The sequence below is a fragment of the Neovison vison genome, chromosome 12, assembly GCF_020171115.1.
Source record: "Neovison vison isolate M4711 chromosome 12, ASM_NN_V1, whole genome shotgun sequence".
In the NCBI taxonomy this organism is placed as follows: domain Eukaryota; kingdom Metazoa; phylum Chordata; class Mammalia; order Carnivora; family Mustelidae; genus Neogale; species Neogale vison.
The window spans coordinates 131,493,537-131,515,942 of NC_058102.1; the positions used below are offsets into that span (position 1 = coordinate 131,493,537).

The 22,406-nt window shown below is 36.7% G+C and overlaps 1 protein-coding gene across 1 annotated transcript in view; it reads right to left on the minus strand.

Annotated features, from left to right (window-relative positions):
- The window catches only part of ARHGAP21 (Rho GTPase activating protein 21), a 135,327-nt gene that overhangs the window by 38,950 nt on the left and 73,971 nt on the right, over positions 1-22,406 (minus strand). Inside the window, 4 exon segments of the mRNA XM_044228132.1 lie at positions 1,165-1,194; positions 7,817-7,871; positions 10,410-10,488; positions 11,984-12,076. Coding sequence (XP_044084067.1) covers positions 1,165-1,194; positions 7,817-7,871; positions 10,410-10,488; positions 11,984-12,076 — 257 coding nt within the window.

Here is a 22,406-nt window from a genome sequence, read left to right on the forward strand (position 1 = left end):
TTAATTACAACTGCCTGTTTTCTCAAAAGATGGAGACACACCAGTTTTATCCCTCCAGCCAATTAGAGATAGCTTTGGCTTCTAAAATCTTCCCCATTCAAATTTTATGATCTTCCAGCATTTGACAGGTTAAATGGCTGCCTGATAAATCTCAGCAAAAGAACATTTTGATCTTTTGCCAGAGTGAGGGTGAAGGTATTAAAAACGTTAACCAAATATATTTTTACTGTAAGCACAAGTTAAATGTGACATACTGAGCAGTGTCTTGTCAATGAATGATTACCGAGTTTCCTTAAAAATAAGCCATTTTGATAAATTAAGTCCTAAGCCATATTTGAATATTTAAAATATTCAAATATTTCAAAAATTTGAATATTTAAAAATAAGAGAAAACATGCATGTTTAAATTGAGCATGAAAAGTAAAGGCACGAAATTATGAAAAAACGTAATTCATCTTTCTGTATATAATTTTTATTTTTTATTTTAAGCTAATGCAAAATTATAGTGCACACATTTATTTGGTCTCTTTTACTTACTGGGAGGAGGCATTTCTCTATTACTAACAGGCAGGCATGCAGCTCAAATTCTGTTCTATCTATTATTTATAAAACTATCTAGCAAGGTATTTCAAAACTTGAAAATAACTGAAATTAAAGACAGACACACAATAAAACAGAACTAATTGATAGTAACTGAGGACTAGGTCAGCATCTGAGACACTGAGGTGTAGTATCATGTTACATATCCTCCCCTAATCAAAACAAGCTTAATTCACATCCATCATCATATCCTGTCTTTGCGTTAGACATCTAAGCTTGCAAAGCTCAAGTGCAGCCACACACACAACAGCAAAGTCCCGGGGAAAGAGAGAGGGTGAGATACTCAAAAAAAAAAAAAAAAAAAAATCCACATATAGGTAGATGTTATTATGTTTTAACACCAGTTATGCACAGGATTCAAAAGAAATCAAACATAAAAACAAAAAAAAAATAAAGAAAATCAGATATCACAAACACAGTCCACAATTAGTAAGATTAACATCATACTATGGAGGGTTTCTCTAAGCAAACTGACAGTTTTAATAGGTTGGCTTATTACAAATCTCTATAGAACGTAACTTAAAAAAAAAAAAAGCAAGGAAATGGCTTCTGTGCATTTCTTACCAGAGCTGTGACATCCTTTGTAAACTGTAGCTAGCAGAAAATAGGAAAACATAGTAGAAGCTGCTTACTGATATAAAGACAGAATCATGTTGTCATATTGATGCTGTAAACAGCAAGCTAAAAATACATCTATACTGATTACTCTGGAAGGTACCAAGAGAAGTAAAGGGCAGTGGAGCATAAAGAGTAACTTCAGTATCCTTCTGAGCATCTTTTTCTCGAGCTTTTATCTGGTTCTTATTTGGGCTGTCTACCGTTTCTGAAAGCAAAATACGTGTGGTGACAGGCTTTCCTAACGGCTATTTCCTTCCCTCGGCACCGCTGTGCGGTGATGCGCCCCGAAGCTTCCCTTCCACGAGAGCAACATTGATGCCTCTCATCTCCCCTGAGCTTCTTCCAGCTCTGCTTCCAGATGACGAAACGAATGCTCTATCATGCATTTAAAATAGTACAACCTCCTCCTTCCCCTGCACATCGGAGCACCACCACAAGCTGTCAGCGACCGCGGCTGTCCGGACACGAGGATCGGGAGAGAAAGGATGACTGTTGCGTTAAGGACGTTTCACTCAGAAATTCAGATCTTTTCCTGTACCTTCTGCCCTGGGTTACTGGCTTAAGAAAATGATGACTGGGTGGACATAAAAATACTACTTCCAGAGGAATTCTTTAAAATTGATAGGGAATATCAGAGAAGCCAGGATGCGTGGAAAAGCTGAATGAGTAGATTCAAGAAAGCATGCGTGCTGTGATATCTTTAAGGCATGAATATAGTCAAAATCCACATTTTGGGTTATATGCCACTGTCTTTTTGATGCTGATTGTATTCACACCAAGACTTTTCCACGCCAGGGAGATTGTGTCTGGGTGAGTGAACACTCTGGGACAGTGTTTCCCACAGTGTGTTTGTGTAATTTTATTACGCATCACCCGGAAGGGAGGGGGAGGAGGAGGAGGAGGAGGAGGAGGAGGAGGAGGAGGGGGAGGGGGAGGAGGAGGAGGAGGAGGAGAGCACGCTCTCTCTGCTCCATGATGTAGCGAAGGACGGACTGGCAGGCTTCCCGACTCCTCAAAACCTCTCCCGCATTCATGTACGTTGTTAGACTCAAAGGGAAATGACAAGCTTATTCGGCCACAGAACCCATTTTTTTTCTCAGGGGTTTTCATACAACTAGAAATTTCTGCTGGGAAGTACTGTTTTAGAACTAATAATTTAGAGATACCGCCTTTATTCAAATTTGGGGATAAGGAAGGTATATGACAGGAACAACGAAAAACCTGAAAAGATATCTGGCATATTTCGAACATCTCTAAGATTCCTATATATCAGCTCTAAATACTAAATCGCCCATGTTTGTGGGTCCTCATTTCGGATTACTCATTTCTGAGTAAAGTTATGCCAAGTGGGTCCTCACATACACACACAGGGACCATGCATTAACAGCAGACTAACTAAATAGAATATTCTACGCAGACAGTATTCTGTCTAACGTAAGCAGATATAATTGAGATGAATAAAACATGAATTCATTCAAGAGCTTGACTGAATTTCCTTATTCTCACAGTTCATGAGCAGTAAAAAACAGCCTGTTTATCTGTTTAAAAGTTCCTCATTCTCAGGGCACGTGGGTGGCGCAGTCAGTTGGGGGACGGACCCTTGGTTTCGGCTGGGGTCATGAGATCGAGCCCTCAGCTGCACTCAGTGCAGAGTCTGCTTAAGACTCTCTCTTTCCCTCTGTCCCTACCCCTGCCCCTGCTCTTGCTCTCTCTCTCTCTCTCTCAAGAAAAAAAATCTTTTAAAAAAAATTAGTCTGGGGACGCCTGGGTGGCTCAGTTGGTTGGACGACTGCCTTCGGCTCAGGTCATGGTCCTGGAGTCCCGCGATCGAGTCCCGCATCGCGCTCCCAGCATCATGGGGAGTCTGCTTCTCCCTCTGACCTTCCCCTCGCTCATGCTCTCTCTCACTGTCTCTCTCTCAAATAAATAAATAAAATATTAAAAAAAAAAATTAGTCTGACTATGGGTCAGTCCTGGGTGGTCTGGGCATGGAGCCTGCTTAAAATTCTCTCCCTCTGGCGGCGCCTGGGTGGCTCAGTTGGTTAAAGTCTCTGCCTTTGGCTGAGGTCATGATCTCAGGATGCTGGGATCAAACCCCCCCGCATTGGGCTTTCTGCTCAGCAGGGAGCCCACTTCCTCCTCTGTCTCTCTGCCTGCCTGTCTGCCTACTTGTGATCTTTGTCTGTCAAATGAATAAATAAAATCTTAAAAAAAAAAAAAAATTCTCTCCCTCTGCCCCCGGCCTGGGTTACTCCTTTCTCTCTCTCTCAAAAGCAAAAAAAGAATTCTGCATTTGCAGTAAAAATTGTAAAGAGCATATTAAATAAAATTTAGTATTAACAGTCTGGATCTTGATTCTTTGTACAGTTATCTAACAGTAACTTAGTCCCAAAATAATCTTCAAGCTCGGTTTTGGTGGAGTTGCATCAAAATCACTATTATCATGCCTGTTACTATTATAATACTATTATTATTGCATAATTATTGTCAAATAAATGGTAAAAACAAACAGAAAAAAAAAACCCCACAAAAAAACCCCTGCAGAGTAACTAAGTTGGTAAGATTGAAATTCCTCCCTACCATTTCACCTTCAACAGGCTGACCTATTAATTTAATACCATTTTTACTTACGATAAAATAAAAAATAATTACATGTCTGTCTGCCTAATAAAATACATGCCAAACATGCCACCGTGGGGTGTGGGAAAAGGGGGAGAGTGTGCCTACTATATAAGTTTCTAAATTATTTGTAACTTTTCTATCAAGCTCATAACTATTCTTATAATTATTTAAAAACTGATTTTAAAACAAACAAAGCAAACACAAACTTGCAAAATATGAAAGAAACCTCCAGAACTCCTACTCTTGCTTCCCTACTCAAGGCAGGACCACCTTCATGCACACTTGACAAATGGTTACCTAATTTTAAATGCAATATATATTGATTATGGAACTTAATGTTATATATATTATATATAATATATACACATAATAATTATTTTGAAAGTAATTCTAATAAATCTTAAGAAAAACTTTAATTAAATTACATTTTCCAATTTATATGATGTATTTACAGAGTGGCAGAGCACTGGACTGAGGGTCCAGAGATGAGTTAGAACAAGAGCTCGGCACCTACTAACACGGTGACTGTGCTAAGCCACCTAAGTCCTCACCTGGACCCAATGGCAACAAGGACTGTGGTCCAGCTGAAAGTCACAGGCTTTAGTCTAGGACCCGCCTCAGGTCACATCCTGGTGCCACTGCTTTCTTTCTGTCATCCCAGAGAAGCTGTTTAGCCTTGCTGTGTCTGACACAGAACAGCACAAAGCAGGCTCAGGGTGCCCCGGCCAAACACTAGACACACCCAAGAATCTCTACAGCTATCAGAGCCGATCGGCTGAAAACTCAGCTTTGAGTCCATTGAGTCAGTTGCTTAACAATAACGTTGTGATGGGTTCACTGAAAAGAATGGCCAGCTCTCAGTTCTCCCGTAAGCCCATTCGAGGAAGGGTTTTCTTTAGTCAATATCACTATTTAGGTGACTTGATGGGTGGTGGCTATTTTTTTTTTTTTAATTTATTTATTTCAGGGAGAGAGAGAGAGAGAGAAAACGGGGGGGGGGGCGGTAGGGAGGGGAAGAGGGCGCAGCAGACTCCCTGCTGAGCAGGGAGCCCAATGTGGGGTTGGATCCCAGGATTCTGAGATCATGAGGGTTAAGCTGAAGGCAGACGCTTAACCCCTTGAGCCGCCCAGGCGCCCCAAGGTGGTGGCTACTTCATTCATGCACAGTCAACATTCAAAAGGGTGAGGAAACCATTCTGTTTCCTTGAAAATGGAACAGAAAGTGTTTTTTATTTTGTAGTAATACCTTAAAAACATGAAACTAAGATATCAGATTCTAAAATATTGTTGTAAAATACAAAAATGACTAAAAATGAACGTAATATATTGCTCACACTGTTAATCTAGAAAATATATGTTGATTTAGCAAATGAGGCTACCAAGAACAGGAACATTATTACCAGCACTAGTGTGGTACCAGAATGAATTTCTTAATTTTATTTCATGTTTTTCAATATTATATCACAATTATCTGTAAGTAGAAATTTATTATTATATACTTATCCTTACACAAGTCAAACTTTAAACCAAATTCAATTCTCCAAGCCACCTCTCAAAGAGGAACTGAGCACTTCTAGAACTGTCTGGTTCCATTTCAGGGAAAGAAAAGTCCCCGACACACGGTCCCGCCATTGCCCAGACTGACACATACAAACTACAAGAAGCCTCCGCTCGAGTAAACCACGTTCACAACGGCCGGAAAAATGTTTGTGTTTACTTTTTCTTTACGATGAATATTCAACCTCACAGTACATGTCTTTAAAAGCGTATCCAATGGGTAACAGACCAACATAAGTACTGAAGGCCCTTACAGAACATCTTAACCCTAGAATCTGTTAAAGGGAAGAATTTCTGCATATGGTTTTTGAAATCCCAGACTCTCTTTGTCTTGTATAATAGCCTTAAAAAAATGACCCTCATAAATGTCCCAGCTAAAACCACTGATGCCAAAAAGAAGTTGCCAAGTCCTATTGTCCTTTAGGAACAATGTGTAGTAGGCATTAATTACATACACTCCTTTGATAGTCTTGTGAATTACAGTGCATTCAAATATGAATGAAGGCTGGGGTTAAATGCGAGGTTTTCTTGTATCATTGAGAGCATATGCTTGTAATCTCTAAAGATTTAAAATAATTCAAATAACATGTTTGAAAAACAAATGTTGTCACAATTTTACTAGACCCCTTTACTAATGAACTCAGAAGATGTGTGTCTGTGCCACTCAAGCGAGCCAATTTTTTCCTGTGTTTGCAACACTTTGTATTTTGCCTTTGTTTGAAATAAATATATCTTAACTAAAACATAACACAACAGACGAATTAACCTTCTCTCCCACTGATCACGAAATTAGACAACGCTTCCTTTCAGGGCCGCTGCTCTTCATCGACCACACAGCAGGCTGCGATGGCAGTTCTGGGCTCGATTCCTGCCCTAGGAGCTCAGGACAGTGCCAGCCGTGCTGTGAAATGAGCACTGTGGTAAACAGCATCCCACCGGTGCCTTCACCTCGGCAAGGCAAGAGTCCAGTGAAGATGAGCAAACAGTCCTGTTTTGGAAGCGCATTCTGCCTTTGAGTCATTGGATTGCCAACGAGGATTCAAGGTAAAGCCTCCCCACACCTGTGCCTCCTCTCCTAGTCCTTTGTGTAGGAGGAACACCAGAGTTGATTCCCTCATCTATTTCTAATCTGGTGACTCCCGCTGCCTTCAGTGGTTATGTCTGCGGCTCTCTATTCTGCTGAATTATCAGGGCAGGTTCTCTATGCCCAGGAAAACACCCCCCGTCAGTTGCACCTTCTTGAGACTCCCCAATGCCATAATTCATTAGCCCTAAAATCAGCCCTCCCCTGATGGTCCATTAGCCCTAAAAAGCCATTCCTAAATAAAATCCACATGCTTTGAAAACACAAAGCAGATCTCCATGGATTTCAGTTAATTACATTTTGCATCAATACACTGAATCATCAGGATCAGCTTTAATGATATTTCTGTGAAAAAAATGTTTGCAGAAGATTACTTAGAACTCATGTTGAACTAAAGTCAAACTAATGGCTTACAAAAAAAAAAAAAAAAAAAAAAGAAGACTACCGTTTCCATTCCTACCACAAAGATTCCTTGAGTTCCCTGTTGTACTTGAATTAAAAAAAAATTATTTGCTAAAAAAAATTTTAAAAACACAAATTTCAGTGGCCACTGCCATTTCTTAGTTCGAGTGGTCAGCTTTCATGTGTTATTTCAAAGGTTTTGCTCATGCTGTTTTATTCTACTGAACAAAAGGCAACTGAAGAAAAGTATTATTTTCTTGAATGCAATTTCTATGTATGTTACTTTCTTTTTACTTTCAGCAATATTTAAGCTCAACAAAGGAGTCAAGGATTCTGTTCATTTTCTTTCTAAAAATGAGGAAAAAATTTAGGCTAAAATGTTAAAATCTTCCGTATAGTTTAATTTTCTCTTGAAGACCCTGACACACTGGTACAGACTCGTTCACTGTGAACCTTACTTCTGATAGAATGAACTGATACTGTTCCAAAACTGCTTGGTGAGTTAATTTACAGTCATACATATTGAAAAATTAAGAAATGGCTTTCATAAAATTTCTATTCTCATAAGAAAAAAAAGATTCTAATTCCTGGGGATATACACTTGTACCCTGAGCTTTGGCTTCTGCTCAAATGACTACCTAGGATGCGACATTGGGGCAAACTCATTAGGAATCTCATTCCAAACGGCAACAACAGAAACTCACTGTCAAACACATAAAACATTCTTATGTCACTTAATTGTAAAAACTGTCAATAGTTCTTTGTTTGTTCATTTGTCTTTTGGTAAAATGTCGAGAATCCCAGACTCTGCTAAATGAACTGGAGGGGTTTCCCCCCTCCAGAATCTTATATTCAGTCCCCCTCCATCTTTAAAGGATCTTTATTAACATTTGAGACTATAGAACAATGCATATTTGAGTAAATAAAACTTACCACTTGGAGAATGTCTTCATCTTTTGGCATAACACTAAGTTCTAATGTTGTATCACTGAAATTGAACATAAAAATTATTTTAGGGGACGTGAAAGTGTATCAAAAAGACATAAAAAAAGATGATTTGCTCAGAAAGATTTTTTAAACTTGCTTATGAATTTAATTTTTTTTTAGCCTTTATTTTTCAAGCCCAAATCATTAAAATAAAAAGAAGTCACTTTCATATATAAAGCTAACTATGAATGAAAAGAACACATCCTGACATAAGTTTGAACTATTCTTAAGTAGGCAAGTCTTCTTTATAACATGTTTCTAATTTAGGAACATGAAGTATATTACTTATACTCCTGGAATAAAACTCCTCAGTATATATTTATTTACTATTTTAATTCAAGTCACAGAAAAAGCTGTAAATTTTTACCACATATTTTCACTATTTATAAAGTTAAAAATACATTCACATGGAAATAACAAAAGAATCCTCAAATTTAACATTTCAAGTAATATTAAATATCTAAATTTTAAAATAGTCCCTCTTGGCCTCACAAGTGAAGGGAACTGGAGTTTACCACCAAAACTATCAAAATGACTCATTTAAAAAAACTGTACAGCATCTCAACTATTTGATTTCTTCTCTGACGTAATTTTAGAGTCTTTACAGAAACAGCTCACATTCTCACTTTCTTTTGGTACTATAAACTGTCCAGTTAAAAATGACAGAGAAGTTTCTCGAGGTTTAAAAAAGTACAAAGGGGTAAATTATACCAGTCTTGATCTGGTATTACATTTGGAAAACGCAAGGAGAGTGGACTATCCCTGTTAAGTGAGTCAGTATCTAACTCTAACAATTAGCTTTTTCTTCCCCCAATACAATCAAGAGATTAAGAAACAACCAAACAACAAAAAAGAAAACAAAACCTAATAATTTTACTAGTGTCATTTTTTGTTAGATTTGAACCCTTATCAGGTTCATAAATGCTCAGAATAGTAAACCATAAGAACCACAGGTTCAAATAAATAATACTAAATATACAATAAATAATAATAAATAATTAAATATGTAGGTACTTGTATTTCAATATTTGGAGTTGGTACAAAATACATACTGATGTTTAGTTAAATTCTTCTACAAGGATACATTTTACATTAATACCCTGCAGAATCTCAATGGCTTTCTGCTGCATTATCCATTTGCTACCAACTGTAGACAAAAGGAACACAATTGTTTAAAAGAAAATAAGATGATGAAAAAATAGTGTTTCTCTATTTTTCCAATTGCTTCATCAGCTGAAAAAAACAAGACTGTCATTCCAAAGTGTTATTATTCCAAAAGATAAACTGCACCAGTAACAAAAAAATTAATGTGGATTTTGAGGAAAACGAAGATTAAGTTATGGTTACTTTGGGAAAATATTATTTTTCAAGAAAAGATGTTTAACAAATACACTAAAAAAATCCTTAAATTACAGGTTGATAAAACATATCAGTGTATCTATGATGATCTAAATTATTTTAAGGGGAAAAAAAATTGGGTGATCTCCCCACTGCCTCTGGGGTGACTTTAAATTCTTCACTAGGCCCCTGTTTTCTTCAGTACTTAAGATCAAATAGGGATCATTGTCAGGAACACCTAGAATCCAACATTAGAGGGAAGATTTAAGATTTGCTTTCTCTAAAAATTTCATTATATATTAAAACAGTAAGAATACTCAAGAGAGCCATAAATCACAATCACATCATCTAATTATAAAAATGACAATGCATTAGGTCATTCATGTAAATAACTTAGACTATAGCATGAACTGTTTTAGACATCATTATAAAAACTTCATAAGTCTTCAGAAAATAATGAACTTGAATTTAATTACAATGGGATGATCCAGGCAATGGGACCCCAGTCAAGGCCTGTTCTTGACAGGAATTCAACATGGTAACCACTTTGGCTTTCAATTTATTTATTTATAACTAAGAAAAATTTTCTCGGTGTGTGGTAAAAAGAAAGTAGGACTAAATTATCTTTAAGGTCTCCCAGTTACTCTGTACATATTTATTTGCTTTGAGAGCTCAAAAATGCAATCATTCTGTAGCACATAGGCAGACAGATGAATTCAAAGAGAATTTCTTGCTGTCTTTGTTAAAACAAATGAATAAATTTGAGCCAAGAATACTACTCAATAAGAGTATTATTCAATAGTAAGAGTATTACTCAATAAGATATCAATAAAGATATCTGAGTAAGAGGTTTTAAAATAAAATATATGTGCATTTATTTATACTTTTATTATAACAAATTATAAATTTAATTGTCATTTCAAGCAAAAGTGAGGAATTTACGGTAAATCTAAAACATGTTGCTTTTGGATTCTAAAGGACTTTAATCACAAATCTGAGAGATTTGCTGAAGCAAAGCACCAAGTAAGCTATAACCAGGTCCTTGTCCTTGACAATTCTCAAATGGTTGACCCACTTGGGAAAGTCCCACTGCTCCCCATCCCATTGTAGGATATAGACAAGACTATACTGAATCAGCTTGCTCCACTGATTTATAAATATCCATTTTTGGCCAAAATAAATCATATTTTGAGAATCTTACCTGTTCTGAATTAAAGCAATTACTTGGGAATAGGTCTTTCCAATCACACTTTCTCCATTGACTTTTATAATTCGATCACCTTCAAAGAGGAGTAAAAAAACATATCAGGAATTCCTTAAAGGTCATTTCTGACTACTTTTGAAATATTCCTTGAATAATGTACTTATTTTCTATATGTTCTTGCTCGCTGTTTTTTAAAATGTCTTTCACAAACATGAATCTAAATTTTAATATATTCAGCTTCTGATGAAATATAGCTTATGTCTTAAGAGCCCTTGTCAATGATGAATTTAGAAACTTTAAAAGGTATCACTAAGTGACCATGGGTATACTCTTTATGCCCCTATCATTTGTTTTCTGAGTTGCAGAACTCCTAGTTATTCCTCTGTCTATTCCGTCACTTCTATACGATGTATTATAGCATATATATGTATATAAATATCCATATATAAATATATAGCATATATGTTATATATGCTATAAATAGTGCTATATTATAAAACTGAAATATGGGTATGCACGTGGTTTTGACTTTATGTGTATTAACGTGTTCTTCATTTTAATAAAGAAAAGGGCATTTGGATTACCAATAAGAACTCAGGGGGGCAGAAAGGAAAAGACTGAGAGAGAAAAGATAAGGAAAAACTGGAAAAAAGAAATAAAAAGTATCTTCTGTGTGCTTATCACAGTGTCTCCACATCTTCCTGATCTCGTGAGGATTAGAATATACATGATAATGTGTTAAGTAACGGAATCCCATATGGATGCTAATATACATTACATATATGTTAATGGGATTGGAACGAGATTGGAATTATATACATGTTAATGAGATCGGAGGTTGGAACCACGACAAAAGAGATAATTAACACATCCTAGTAAATCTTAGCAACGACATCCGCTGTTTACAGTATTTATAGCTGAAAACACTACATTTTATGCAAGAGGCAGTAAAACATAGTTTTTCACTAATTCCCACTTTAAATTACTTAATGTTCAAAAACAAAAGAGTAACTATTTTAGTGTGTGTATTAAATCTCTGCTCAGGTTTTATTAAAATCACATATCGCTGACTAGCTACCAGACCACAGGCAGGGAACCCTACAGAAGAAGCAGGGCTTGCCTCGCACTGGAGACTTAAGTCACTCTCCATAGTACAAATCAATTAATTCACCTCTAGCAGATAAGGCACTTCGCGAACTTGGGAGATCCAAGATTGTTTCAGTTATGTCCATAAATATCTTCATGATTTTGCTATTTTGTAATCCTAGTCAAAATTCAAAGTATGTTAAACAGGTGCTTTTAAAAGGGCCTCCATGAGTACATTATCTAAGTGGTAACCAACAGTGCTACTAATTTATAATTTATCTTAAGTTATTTCTGTCCAAACCCACCCATTCGGGTATCAAGAAACAAATAGCTAACTAGGTCTCAAAAACAGTAATAAGTGATGTGAAGACACAGGAAAAAAACATACAGAAGGAGATAAAAATATGGAAAATGAAATACGGAAGAAGGACGAAATGAAGTAGAAAAGAAATTTAAAAGTATTGTTTAAAGAAGAGTATCAGCACCTGTACATAATCCAGCTTCAAAGGCAGGTCCTCCTTCTTTAACCTGTTTAACAAATATGGTATCCATTGGTTCCAAGCGATTTCTTTGTTTTCCTATGGGAAAGAAGAAGCCCAAAGCATGATTTTACTTCACTTTATTTCATTAAAATACCAAAATATAAAATGGTATTTTAGACAATTAAGCAAAGACTTTGAATGAAGTGCTAAATACATATTTCTGAATTTGGATGGTAAAATCATAATTTAGGTGTTTTCATTCATTCAGACATTATTTTTTTGCTTCTGTAACACAACCACCACCAAAATAGTAACGGTGTTCATTTAGTGGGTGTATAATGTATGTAATTTACTACACTAAAGACTATACACACCCTGAAAGCTAATTTCCATAGCACGTAAGTGTTACTACCACTATTGCATAAAAGGGGAAACTGAGGCTAGGAGAGATTAAGTCCTCCAGGGTCATATAGCTAGATTACACAGGCAGTACTCACTCTGTTGCTTGTTAACACTGTATTGTGCTAAGCACTAAGTTATAATTGTGACTAAGACAGCCCTTTCCCTTCGGGGACTCTAGTGGGAGAGAGACATACAAACAAAATACGGCACTACAGCAAAAAAAAAAAAACCAGTCCTAGCCAAATACGACATACAGTCATGGCAATGACAAGCAAATAATCAACTCTGTAAGCCAATATTTCACAAATTGCTGTCCACGGATCGTCTGCATTAACACTGAATGCGCTTGCTAGACATCAGTTTTTGGGGTTCAATCAGAAATCTGCTTTGCGGCGCCTGGGTGGCTCAGTCGTTAAGCATCTGCCTTTGGCCCTGGTGATGATCCCAGAGTCCTGGGGCTCCCTGCTCTGCGGGATGCCTGCTTCTCCCTCTCCCACTCCCCCTACTTGTGTTCCTGCTCTCGCTCAGTCAAATAAATAAATAAAATCTTAAACAAGGAAAGAAAAAAGAAATCAACTTTGTCAACAGGTCTCCCAGGTGATTCTTACATACAGTGACATGTGAGAACAACCAACAGTTTCAGTAAAACAGAAGTCAAGGATGAGACGTCAAGGATGCCCAGATGAGAGGGCATTTAAGCTAAGCGATAAGCACCAAGATGAGGATTGCGGTAGGAGAAGAGCAGAGGCAGACAGTGGTTCTCAGTGTGTGGTCCCCAGAGCAGCAGCAATGACATAACCAGGGAATGTGTTACAAATGCTGATTCAGGGACTCCATCTGAGCTCTACGGGATCAGAAACTTAGGTGACTGTGAAGAGCATTCGGGTTTGGGAACCACTGAACCACAGCCCTGACGTAAAGAACATGACTGAGAAAGCAGATATATAGGGAGTAACAGAATAATACTCATTAAACTGCAATGCTAGGCAGAAACATGGTGTATCACAGAGGTGGCTCCAAAGAAATTTCTTTAAAAAGGAATACACATCAGTCACTCCTTTTACATACTTACTCTTTTGCATACTTGTTTACTTTACAAACTATTTACTCTGAAAGCAGTCCTCTAAAGAAGCGAATGACTAACTCAATCACTTACAATGCAACAGGACATAGTGGAAATTGCTTAAGTTTTTGGTGTGTGTGTGTGTGTGTGTGTGTTTAACAAGGCTTCATGCTGGGTGTGGAGCCCAACACAGGGCTTGAACTGATGACCCTGACATCAAGATCTGAGCTGAGATCAAGAGGAGGACGCTTAACTGAGCCTTCCAGACACCCCAAATTGCTTGTTTTCAGAAGCCAGTAGATACAGATCCAAATCCTTGCTTCCCCACTTGACAGTCCAGGTGCAAGTAAGTAAACATTTTTACTTTACTACTATTTTTTCTACTATAATATTAAGAGATAAGTATTCTATATTTTTACATCCTTGAGTTTCTCTGAAGACTAAATAAGATACCATGTGAAAGTACTCAGCACAGTATGTAACTGATTACGTCAGTTATAATTCCTCAGTCAATGTACATTTCCACTCTTCATGGTGCTTAAATGAAAACTAGTGCCCTATTTTAAATCTTTAAGAATTAAAAACTTGTAAGGTAATAAAAACACACATGCAAAGTATCTATTATCCAATTTAAAAAACTGTAAATATGTATCAGATATCTTCCCAAAGAAACTTTATAGGGCCTTCTATATTTGGATGACATGAAAATACTACAAATCCTTTTGTCATTTCGGATTAGCTATGACAGAGAGCCATGACTGCTTTCTCCATGAAGCTTTGGAGGAAAAGAGAACTGATATTCATTAAATCCCTACTTATTATAAAGAAGAATGTCCTAATTCTTAAGAGATGTTTGTTAAATTAGGGACTAATTGTTATCATTATATTACTGTATTATATTATTATATTTCTATAATTATAATTATACCTGCAACTTAATTTTCAAATGGTTGGAGGGAAAAAAATAAACCAAGAGACCCCCGGATACACACACACCCCCCCCCCCACACACACACGGACAGATAGATAAAGCAAAGAGAGTAACATGTTAATTGCTGAACCAAGATGGACAAGGACTTTGCTGTACTTCGAAAATTATAACGAAATGCTGGGAGAAACTTCTTGTATGTGCCAGGATTTATTTTTTTTCATAGAATGTATCACTCACTACTTAAAATTGCCTTTTTATTTGCCTGCATTTTGGTTGTTTGTCCTGCCCATTAAAATGAAGAGCAGGGATTTCTGTCGTGTTCTCTGATACCCACAGTACCTAGAGTGATGCCTAGCACAGAACAGGCATTCAATAAATATTCAATGAATGAATACATTTGTTATTTAGTTTAATTCTCATAACAAGCTTCAGGGTGGGCAACAGGATCCTAAGATTAACACTGTAAGTAGGAGGAGACAGACTAAGTAACTTAGGAAAAAGGCAGAGTCGCATTTGAACCCAGGTCTGAATCCAAACATGGGGTTCCCAGTTATGTCAAAATAATTTAACTACTTACTCTATTTGTCAAGCTTTACTGAATAGAAGTAGACAGTCACTTATAATTACTCTGAATGGAAAAAAGTTTCTTTTCAATATCAGTTGCTTAAAACGCAATTACTTTTGGTAATCAGGATAGGTTTCTCTGTAGCCAACTCAACATTTACAAGAGTTGGCATTTAAAGAAAATCATCTATTTTTTTCGTAGCTAGAGATCTGAAGGTTTAGTAAGTTTCGTTGAATCAAGTCATTGCTTCCATGGATTTAGATAATAATAGATTTATATAATAAAAGAGAAGAAACACTTTCCTCATTAATGTCTTTTGTCTACTATGTCTGGAAGATGATTATACTGTACTTATATTTGAAAATATTAAAAGTAAATTACATTAATGAAGTCTATAAAAAAAGTTAGAAGTTGGCTGGGTGGCAATGCAGTCAATTCTGAAAATTCTGATAGAAAATTTCACTTATGCAAAATAGACATAGTCCAAAATAATTGTTTTAATTTCTATAAAAGAAATATTAATTCCACAATGATTGCCATTATAAAATCAGAGACACTGTACCATTGACAAATCTTTCAATACACTACACGTGAAAACATTTGAAGGTGGAACAGATTAAAATAGGGGCCAATCTTTCAGCAAGAACTATCACATCTGCTGAGAATTATAATTTTGATTCTTGTTGTCACTTTCCTCTCGGAACTTTCTCTAAACTCTGACTTACTATTCCTGCCTAGATATTATCCAATTCCTCTGGACAACACAAAATTGGTATCCCTTAACTACTTCTTTTTAATTTTCATATTCCTTGACTGTCTTGAGTTAAATGCTTGGCTCATTAATTTTAAGGCGTGTCTTTTCTTAAGGAGAACCCTCTTACACTGCTGGTGGGAATGCAAGCTGGTGCAGCCAGTCTGGAAAACAGCATGGAGGTTCCCAAAAAAGTTAAAAATAGAGCTACCAAAAGACCCAGCAATTGCACTACTAGGTATTACCCAAAAGAAACAAACATAGTGATTTGAAAGGGCACATGCACTCCAAGGTTTATAGCAGCAAAGGCCACAACAGCTAAAATATGGAAAGAACTCAGATGTCCACTGATGGATGAGTGGATAAAGAGGATGTAGTGTATATATACAATGGAATCTTTTACTCAACCATCAAAAGAATGAAATTTTGCCATTTGCAATGACACGGAAGGTACTAGAGAGTATTATGCGAAGCATAAAAGTAAGTCAGTCAGAGAAAGACAAATATATGATTTCACTCATATGTGGAATTTAAGAAACAGAACAGATGAACATAGGGGAAGGGAAGGAAAAATAAAATAAGATGAAAACAGAGAGGGAGACAAACCATAAGAGACTCTTAACTACAGGAAACAAACTAAGGGTTGTTGGAGGGGAGGTGGCTGGAGGAATGGGGTAACTGGTAGAAGGGCATTGAGGAGGCCCTTGAAGGAATGAGTACTGGCTCTTCTATGCAACTGAAGAATCACTAAATCCTACCTCTGGAACTAACACAGTATACGTGACCTGCACTGAATTTAAATAAAAAAGTTTAAAAAAAAGAGCGTCTTCTCTTTGTAAGTCACACAGAGAAAGACATATACCACATGGTTTCATTTATTTGTGGAATCCAAATAACAACACACAAACAAAAAAACATAGAATTCAGAGATAAACTGGTTGTTGCCAGAGGGGAGGGAGTTTGGGGATGGGTGAAATGGGTGAAGAGGATTAAGAGGTAGAACCTTCCAGTAATAAAGTAAATCATGGCGATGGAAAAATGCAGCACAGAAAATGTAGTCAATAATATTGTCATAACTCATGTGGTGACAGATGGTGACCACACTTATTATGGCGAGCATTTTGTAATGTATAGAAATGTCAAAACACTATGCCATACACTTGAAACTAATACAATATTCTGTTAGCTATACTTCAATTAAAAATTTTTTAATTTAAAAAAAGGATAATTTTTAAAAGTGTCTTCTTTTTAATATAGTCTACCAGAACTGAAAATTAAAAAAAAAAATTTAAGATTGTGTTATTCCACCTCTTCTGTCTTTAATTTTTTAAGTCAATAAATTTCCGGATGTGGTAAAATTAAAAAAGTCTGATCCTGAACTGTGGTAATTCACAAGGAAAAATGATTCCTTACTTCCCTATATTATCATCTGGCAGGGCCAGATAACTTCCCTGGCAATTCTTAATAAAAAGTCTCTTTTAATTCTACATCTGTGTTTTATAATATCTCATTTTTTTAAGAACACCTAGGAGTGATTCAAAGAAGAACACAGAGGACGTAATACAAATAACTGTTAACACCTTATTTAAGTGTCATTTCCTTGACCTTGTCAAAAGAAAAGGAAAATGTGTCTTTTTAGCAAACACACATAAATCTTTCTACATTTGAGAAAAGGAGTAAAGACAACAATCTGAATAATCTAAATGGTTAAATGATGGCAGCTAAAATGGCCATGTACAGAAAATATCCCATTTTAAGCTACTTAACATGCAATCAGTAAAGACTTAAACAAGAAGACCAAGATGGCTTATATGAATTTACTTGAAGTTGAATATTACTTTGAAATTGATGGGGGGGGAGCACATACTTTTACATTATGGTAAATAAAATCAGCTGGGAGAAAAATAATGTGTGAAAAGCAAATAAACAAATAAGTAACGTGTAGGTAGTAGTTGCCACCCAAATACTGGATAAATATCCAGGGAGATGTGACTTCTATCAATATCCAGGATAATGCAGTAACTAACAGCTTGTGCCTTTTATACAGATTACATGGTTTAAAATCCTAGCTTTGCCATTTATTTTCCAGGGAGGGTTATCAAATGTTGCAAAAATTAGTTGTCTCTCAGAAATTCAGTTTAATTGGGCATCCTGTATTTTATCTGTAACCTTACCTCCGAGTGATTTTAGAAAAATGATTACTTGTTCCAGTTAACTCCTCTGGAAAATGAGGATGATGGTAATACAGTCCCACCTGGCAAGGTTGTTGTGAGGATTAAAAGAGATAATCCATTAAAATGCTTATATAATGTCTAATACAAGAAGGTATTTAATAAGCATTATTACTGTGCTCGTCTGATAATAAACCTTTAGAAGGTTTACATACGGATCAGGGATAAATGAGGCCCAGTGCATGTTACTCTGCAAATGCTTAATCAAATACTGGTTGAAGGATTATCTCTACAAATGTAACTGTCATAATGTGAGGAAATTGAGGAATATAAATCAAGACTAAAGAGCTCTAAAGAGAAGAAGGTGGACAAAAGTAAGAAACTGTACTAAACTAATTCCAGTAACTCTGGTATGAATTACATAACCTGTTTTCAAAGAAACTGGTATCAAAACCAGACGGCCGATAGGCTATCAGTGAAGAAAAATTATTTAAATCTGTATGACCCTCTTTTTATAGAGAATACTAATGCCAAAAATCATCTGCAATATTTAAATTATTTCAAAATCTAAACTTAGAATAAAAGCAAACAGACTCAAGCAAATGGATTATTTTAAGAAGTGACAATTTCGGGGCAGGGGGTGGCTCAATCAGTTAAGCGTCTGCCTTTGGCTTGGATCACGATCCCAGGGTCCTGGGATCCAGGCCTGCACCCTGGCATGGGGCCTGCTTCTCCCTCTCCCTTTTGCCCCTCCTTGAACTTGTGCTTGTGCTCTCTCTCTCTCTCTAACAAATGAAATCTTTAAAAAAAAAAAAATGAGGAGGGGATAGTTTTGAAATATGCCACTTATAAAGAGGACCCTATAATGAATACCCACAGAGAAATAGGTAGGTATAAGTCAGAGAATCCTACAGTTCTGGGGACAAGAGGAAAATATTTCTTAACAGAGTGGAAAAAATAGATAGCTTATATAAATAAATTCCATCCCATGTTTTAAACAAAAACAAAGGAACAGAAAATAATGGCTGTCACTGAGATAAAGCTTTTTAAATTCTTCTGAACTCTTGAAGATGCTACTGGACAATTTTTTTAAAATGGAACCAATCTTCTCTTTCATAATGACAGTTAACTTTTTAAGGTATTCTTTTAATTGATTTCTTCGTTGTTAAAAAAAAAAATCTATGTACGAGAAAACCACTGAAATTAAACTGTGCTTCAGATCAAAGTTATATAAGCCTTGGAAGAAGGACACTCTTCACAAAAGTGGAAAACTAAAGTGATATTTCACATAATAGAGCATTAAAGCTCCAAGCGTTAATTATTTAAAGAAAATCAATTAAATAGCTTATTGAAATTGATGTTTAGTTTTCAGACCAAATATAAGTGAAACCACAATGTAGATTGAAATCGATATCAAAGTTAAATCTAAATAATGAAAAATGACCTCAACTTCTTTTTGATGGGTAACAGATTGCCACAGGGGGGAAAAAATTAGGGCACAAATAAGAATTTATTGACCAAAAGTTAGGAATTAAGAATCTTTTTTTTTTTTTAAAAGATTTTATTTATTTATTTGACAGACAGAGACCACAAGTAGGCAGAGAGGCAGAGAGAGAGGGGGAAGCATGTTCCCTGCTGAGCAGAGAGCCCGATGTGGGGCTCGATCCCAGGACCCTGAGATCATGACCCGAGCCAAAGGCCAAGGCTTTAACCCACTGAGCCACCCAGGCGCCCCAGGAATTAAGAATCTTTTAAGGCAGAAAATAAATGGGGAGAGAGAAACACCAAACTCGGGCCAGTGATTAACTTTGGGAAAGGAGTGGTATAAAATGGCCTTATCCATACTTATAATCATTTATGTCTCAGGTGTGGGGGAACGTGGGGGGTTAGGACTGGGGGGAAAAGATGTAAAATATTAACATGATAAAGATAGGTGGCAAGTATTTGGAAGACATACTTTCCCCTATATTTTGTTTGCCTGAAATATTTCATAACTGTTTTTTAATTGTTGAAAACAGACTTCTAATCTTCATTTTGGGGGTTTGATTTGCTGAGGGCGTACAAAATTATCCTAAGAGCTTAACAGAGACACACTAACAACCAAAAATCCATATATATCGTTATGAAGCAGCGTCCAATTTAAGAAGACTGCTATGCAGATTATTGGGTACTCCATTTCCTTTGGTTATGGCAGAAGGTCTAATTAAAAAAAAAAATAAATATATGCCAGTTTATTAAATCTAGGTATTCCCAAATTCCTAATAAAGATGCTCTCACTTCCTGCGTGATGACTAACACTTTAAAATTACATCTCCCGAGCCTCTAATCTACAGCTCCAACAATTATGAGCTTCAAACCCCAAATTCCAAAAGCCTCTGGACATTGTAGAATGCCGCCTGTTGGATGTTGGATCTCGGTCAGATTCTGTCTATTAGAAGCAAACACATATTCTCTACTCAACCTGGTCTTTAAGTAATATCAGATGGAACAAAATGAAATTTAAAAAATCTGTTAAATATTAAAAAGCAGATCATATTCTCACTTAATCATGATAAACTTTCTTTCAACCCACACCCAGCTAATTATTTCTGCTTGCTTTTTATTATGGAAAATGTCTGGTATACACAAAATTAGACAAAACAGAATTAATCCCCATGAAGATAACTTAAATAATCAAATTTTGTCAATCTTGTTTCACTCCTCCTCACTTTTTCCCCCTAAAGTGTTTTCTTTTCTTTTCTTTTTTTTTTCCTAAAGACTTTATTTATTTATTAGACACAGAGAGAGATATCACAAGTAGGCAGAGAGGCAGGCAGGGGGCGGGGGAGCAGGGCCCCTGCTGAGCAGAGAGCCCAATGCGGGGCTCGATCCCAGGACCTGAGATCATGACCTGAGCCAAAGGCAGAGGCTTGACCCACTGAGCCACCCAGGTGCCCCCCACAAAGTGTTTTAAAGCAAATCCCAGATATCACGTCAATTCATTCAAAATACTTTAACATTTCTCTGTTTATTAGAGAGAGAGAGTGTGGGGTGAGGGGAAGTGGAAGAGGAAAAGAGAGACAGAAACTCAGAGAGATCCCATGCTGTGTGTAGAGCCCGACATGGGACTTGATCTCATGACCCGGAGATCAGATCTGGGCCTGATGCTTAACTGACTGCACCGCCCACGCACACCAAGCCCCCCTTTTAAGGTTTATTTATTTATTTGAGAGAGAGAGAGCAGGGACATCTGTAAATACTCCAGGTACTTCACTATGTATCACCAAGAGAGAGGAACTTCACTCTTTCTTAAGGAAAGATAACAGAACACTCCCATAGTTCTCCATAGTATGTGGTTTTCTCCACAGCGGATGAGAATAAACCGACATTCCACATACCAGTGAGATCATATGATAACTGTCTTTCTCTAACTGACTTATTTTGTGCAGCATAATACCCTCTGTCTAGTTTCATCCACGTCACTGCAAATGGCAAGATTTCATTTTTTGTGGAATTTAAGAAACAAGGCAGAGGATCATAGGGGAAGAGAAGAAAAAAATGAAACAAGATGAAACCAGAGAGGGAGACAAACCATAAGAGACTCTTCATCTCAGGAAACAAACTGAGGGTTGTTGGGGGCATGGGAGGGGACAGGGTGGCCAGGGGATGGACACAGGGGAGGGTATGTGCTATGGTGAGTGCTGTGAACTGTGTAAGCCTGATGATTCACAGACCTGTGCCCCTGAAAGAAATAATACATTCTATGTTAATAAGATAAAATAAAATAAAATTTTGAGTTAAAAAAAAGAATAAACTGAATAAACAAACATAATCTTGCCTTCTATCTTCCTCTTCCTGAATGCCTACTTAACATTAATGAAAAGCAACAGGTCATGATGTAGAAATGACAGCACCAAAAGTTATGAATTAAATTTAGAAAGGCTTCACTTGTGAAAGCACAACAAAACCCTAAATTAAGTTTCCCATCAAGTTAACCATTCCCAGTGGAATGCTCTGCCTACATGTTCAAATTCAGTGAGGTCACACAGGCAGGAGAACGTACACTCCATGAAAAACTTCAGCACACAGAACAGCACCTGGCACGTAGTAGATGATCAATAAATATTTACTGCCGACTTATTCAAATTACAGCCTTGGAAAATGTCAATGGTAAAACTGCCCAAAACCAAGCTGGAAATTTGTTTTAGGAACCAAAGCTACTGTGCTGCAACTGATCTGTAGTCTCCCTGAAAAAGAAGGGAAATGGGGCCACTTAATAGTAGTTTGAGTAAAATACCACTAGGTGTCAGACATGAATCAAAATATTCTGGCATGATACTCTAGTCGGGCAAGAAAGACACTGGCAGAGTGTTATTCGTTCAACAAATATTTACTGAGCTCCTAAATGTGCCTGGGTCCAATTATCCTGCAATGAACAGAACAGTCCTGGGATGTGCCTTCTGGAGTACTTGAAGCTTATGCAGCATCATTTTTTTTTTCTCTTCCTCTAAAGTTTCAGGAATTTCACAAAGTACGTCTCACGTTTGGATTCACAGCCCTGCCA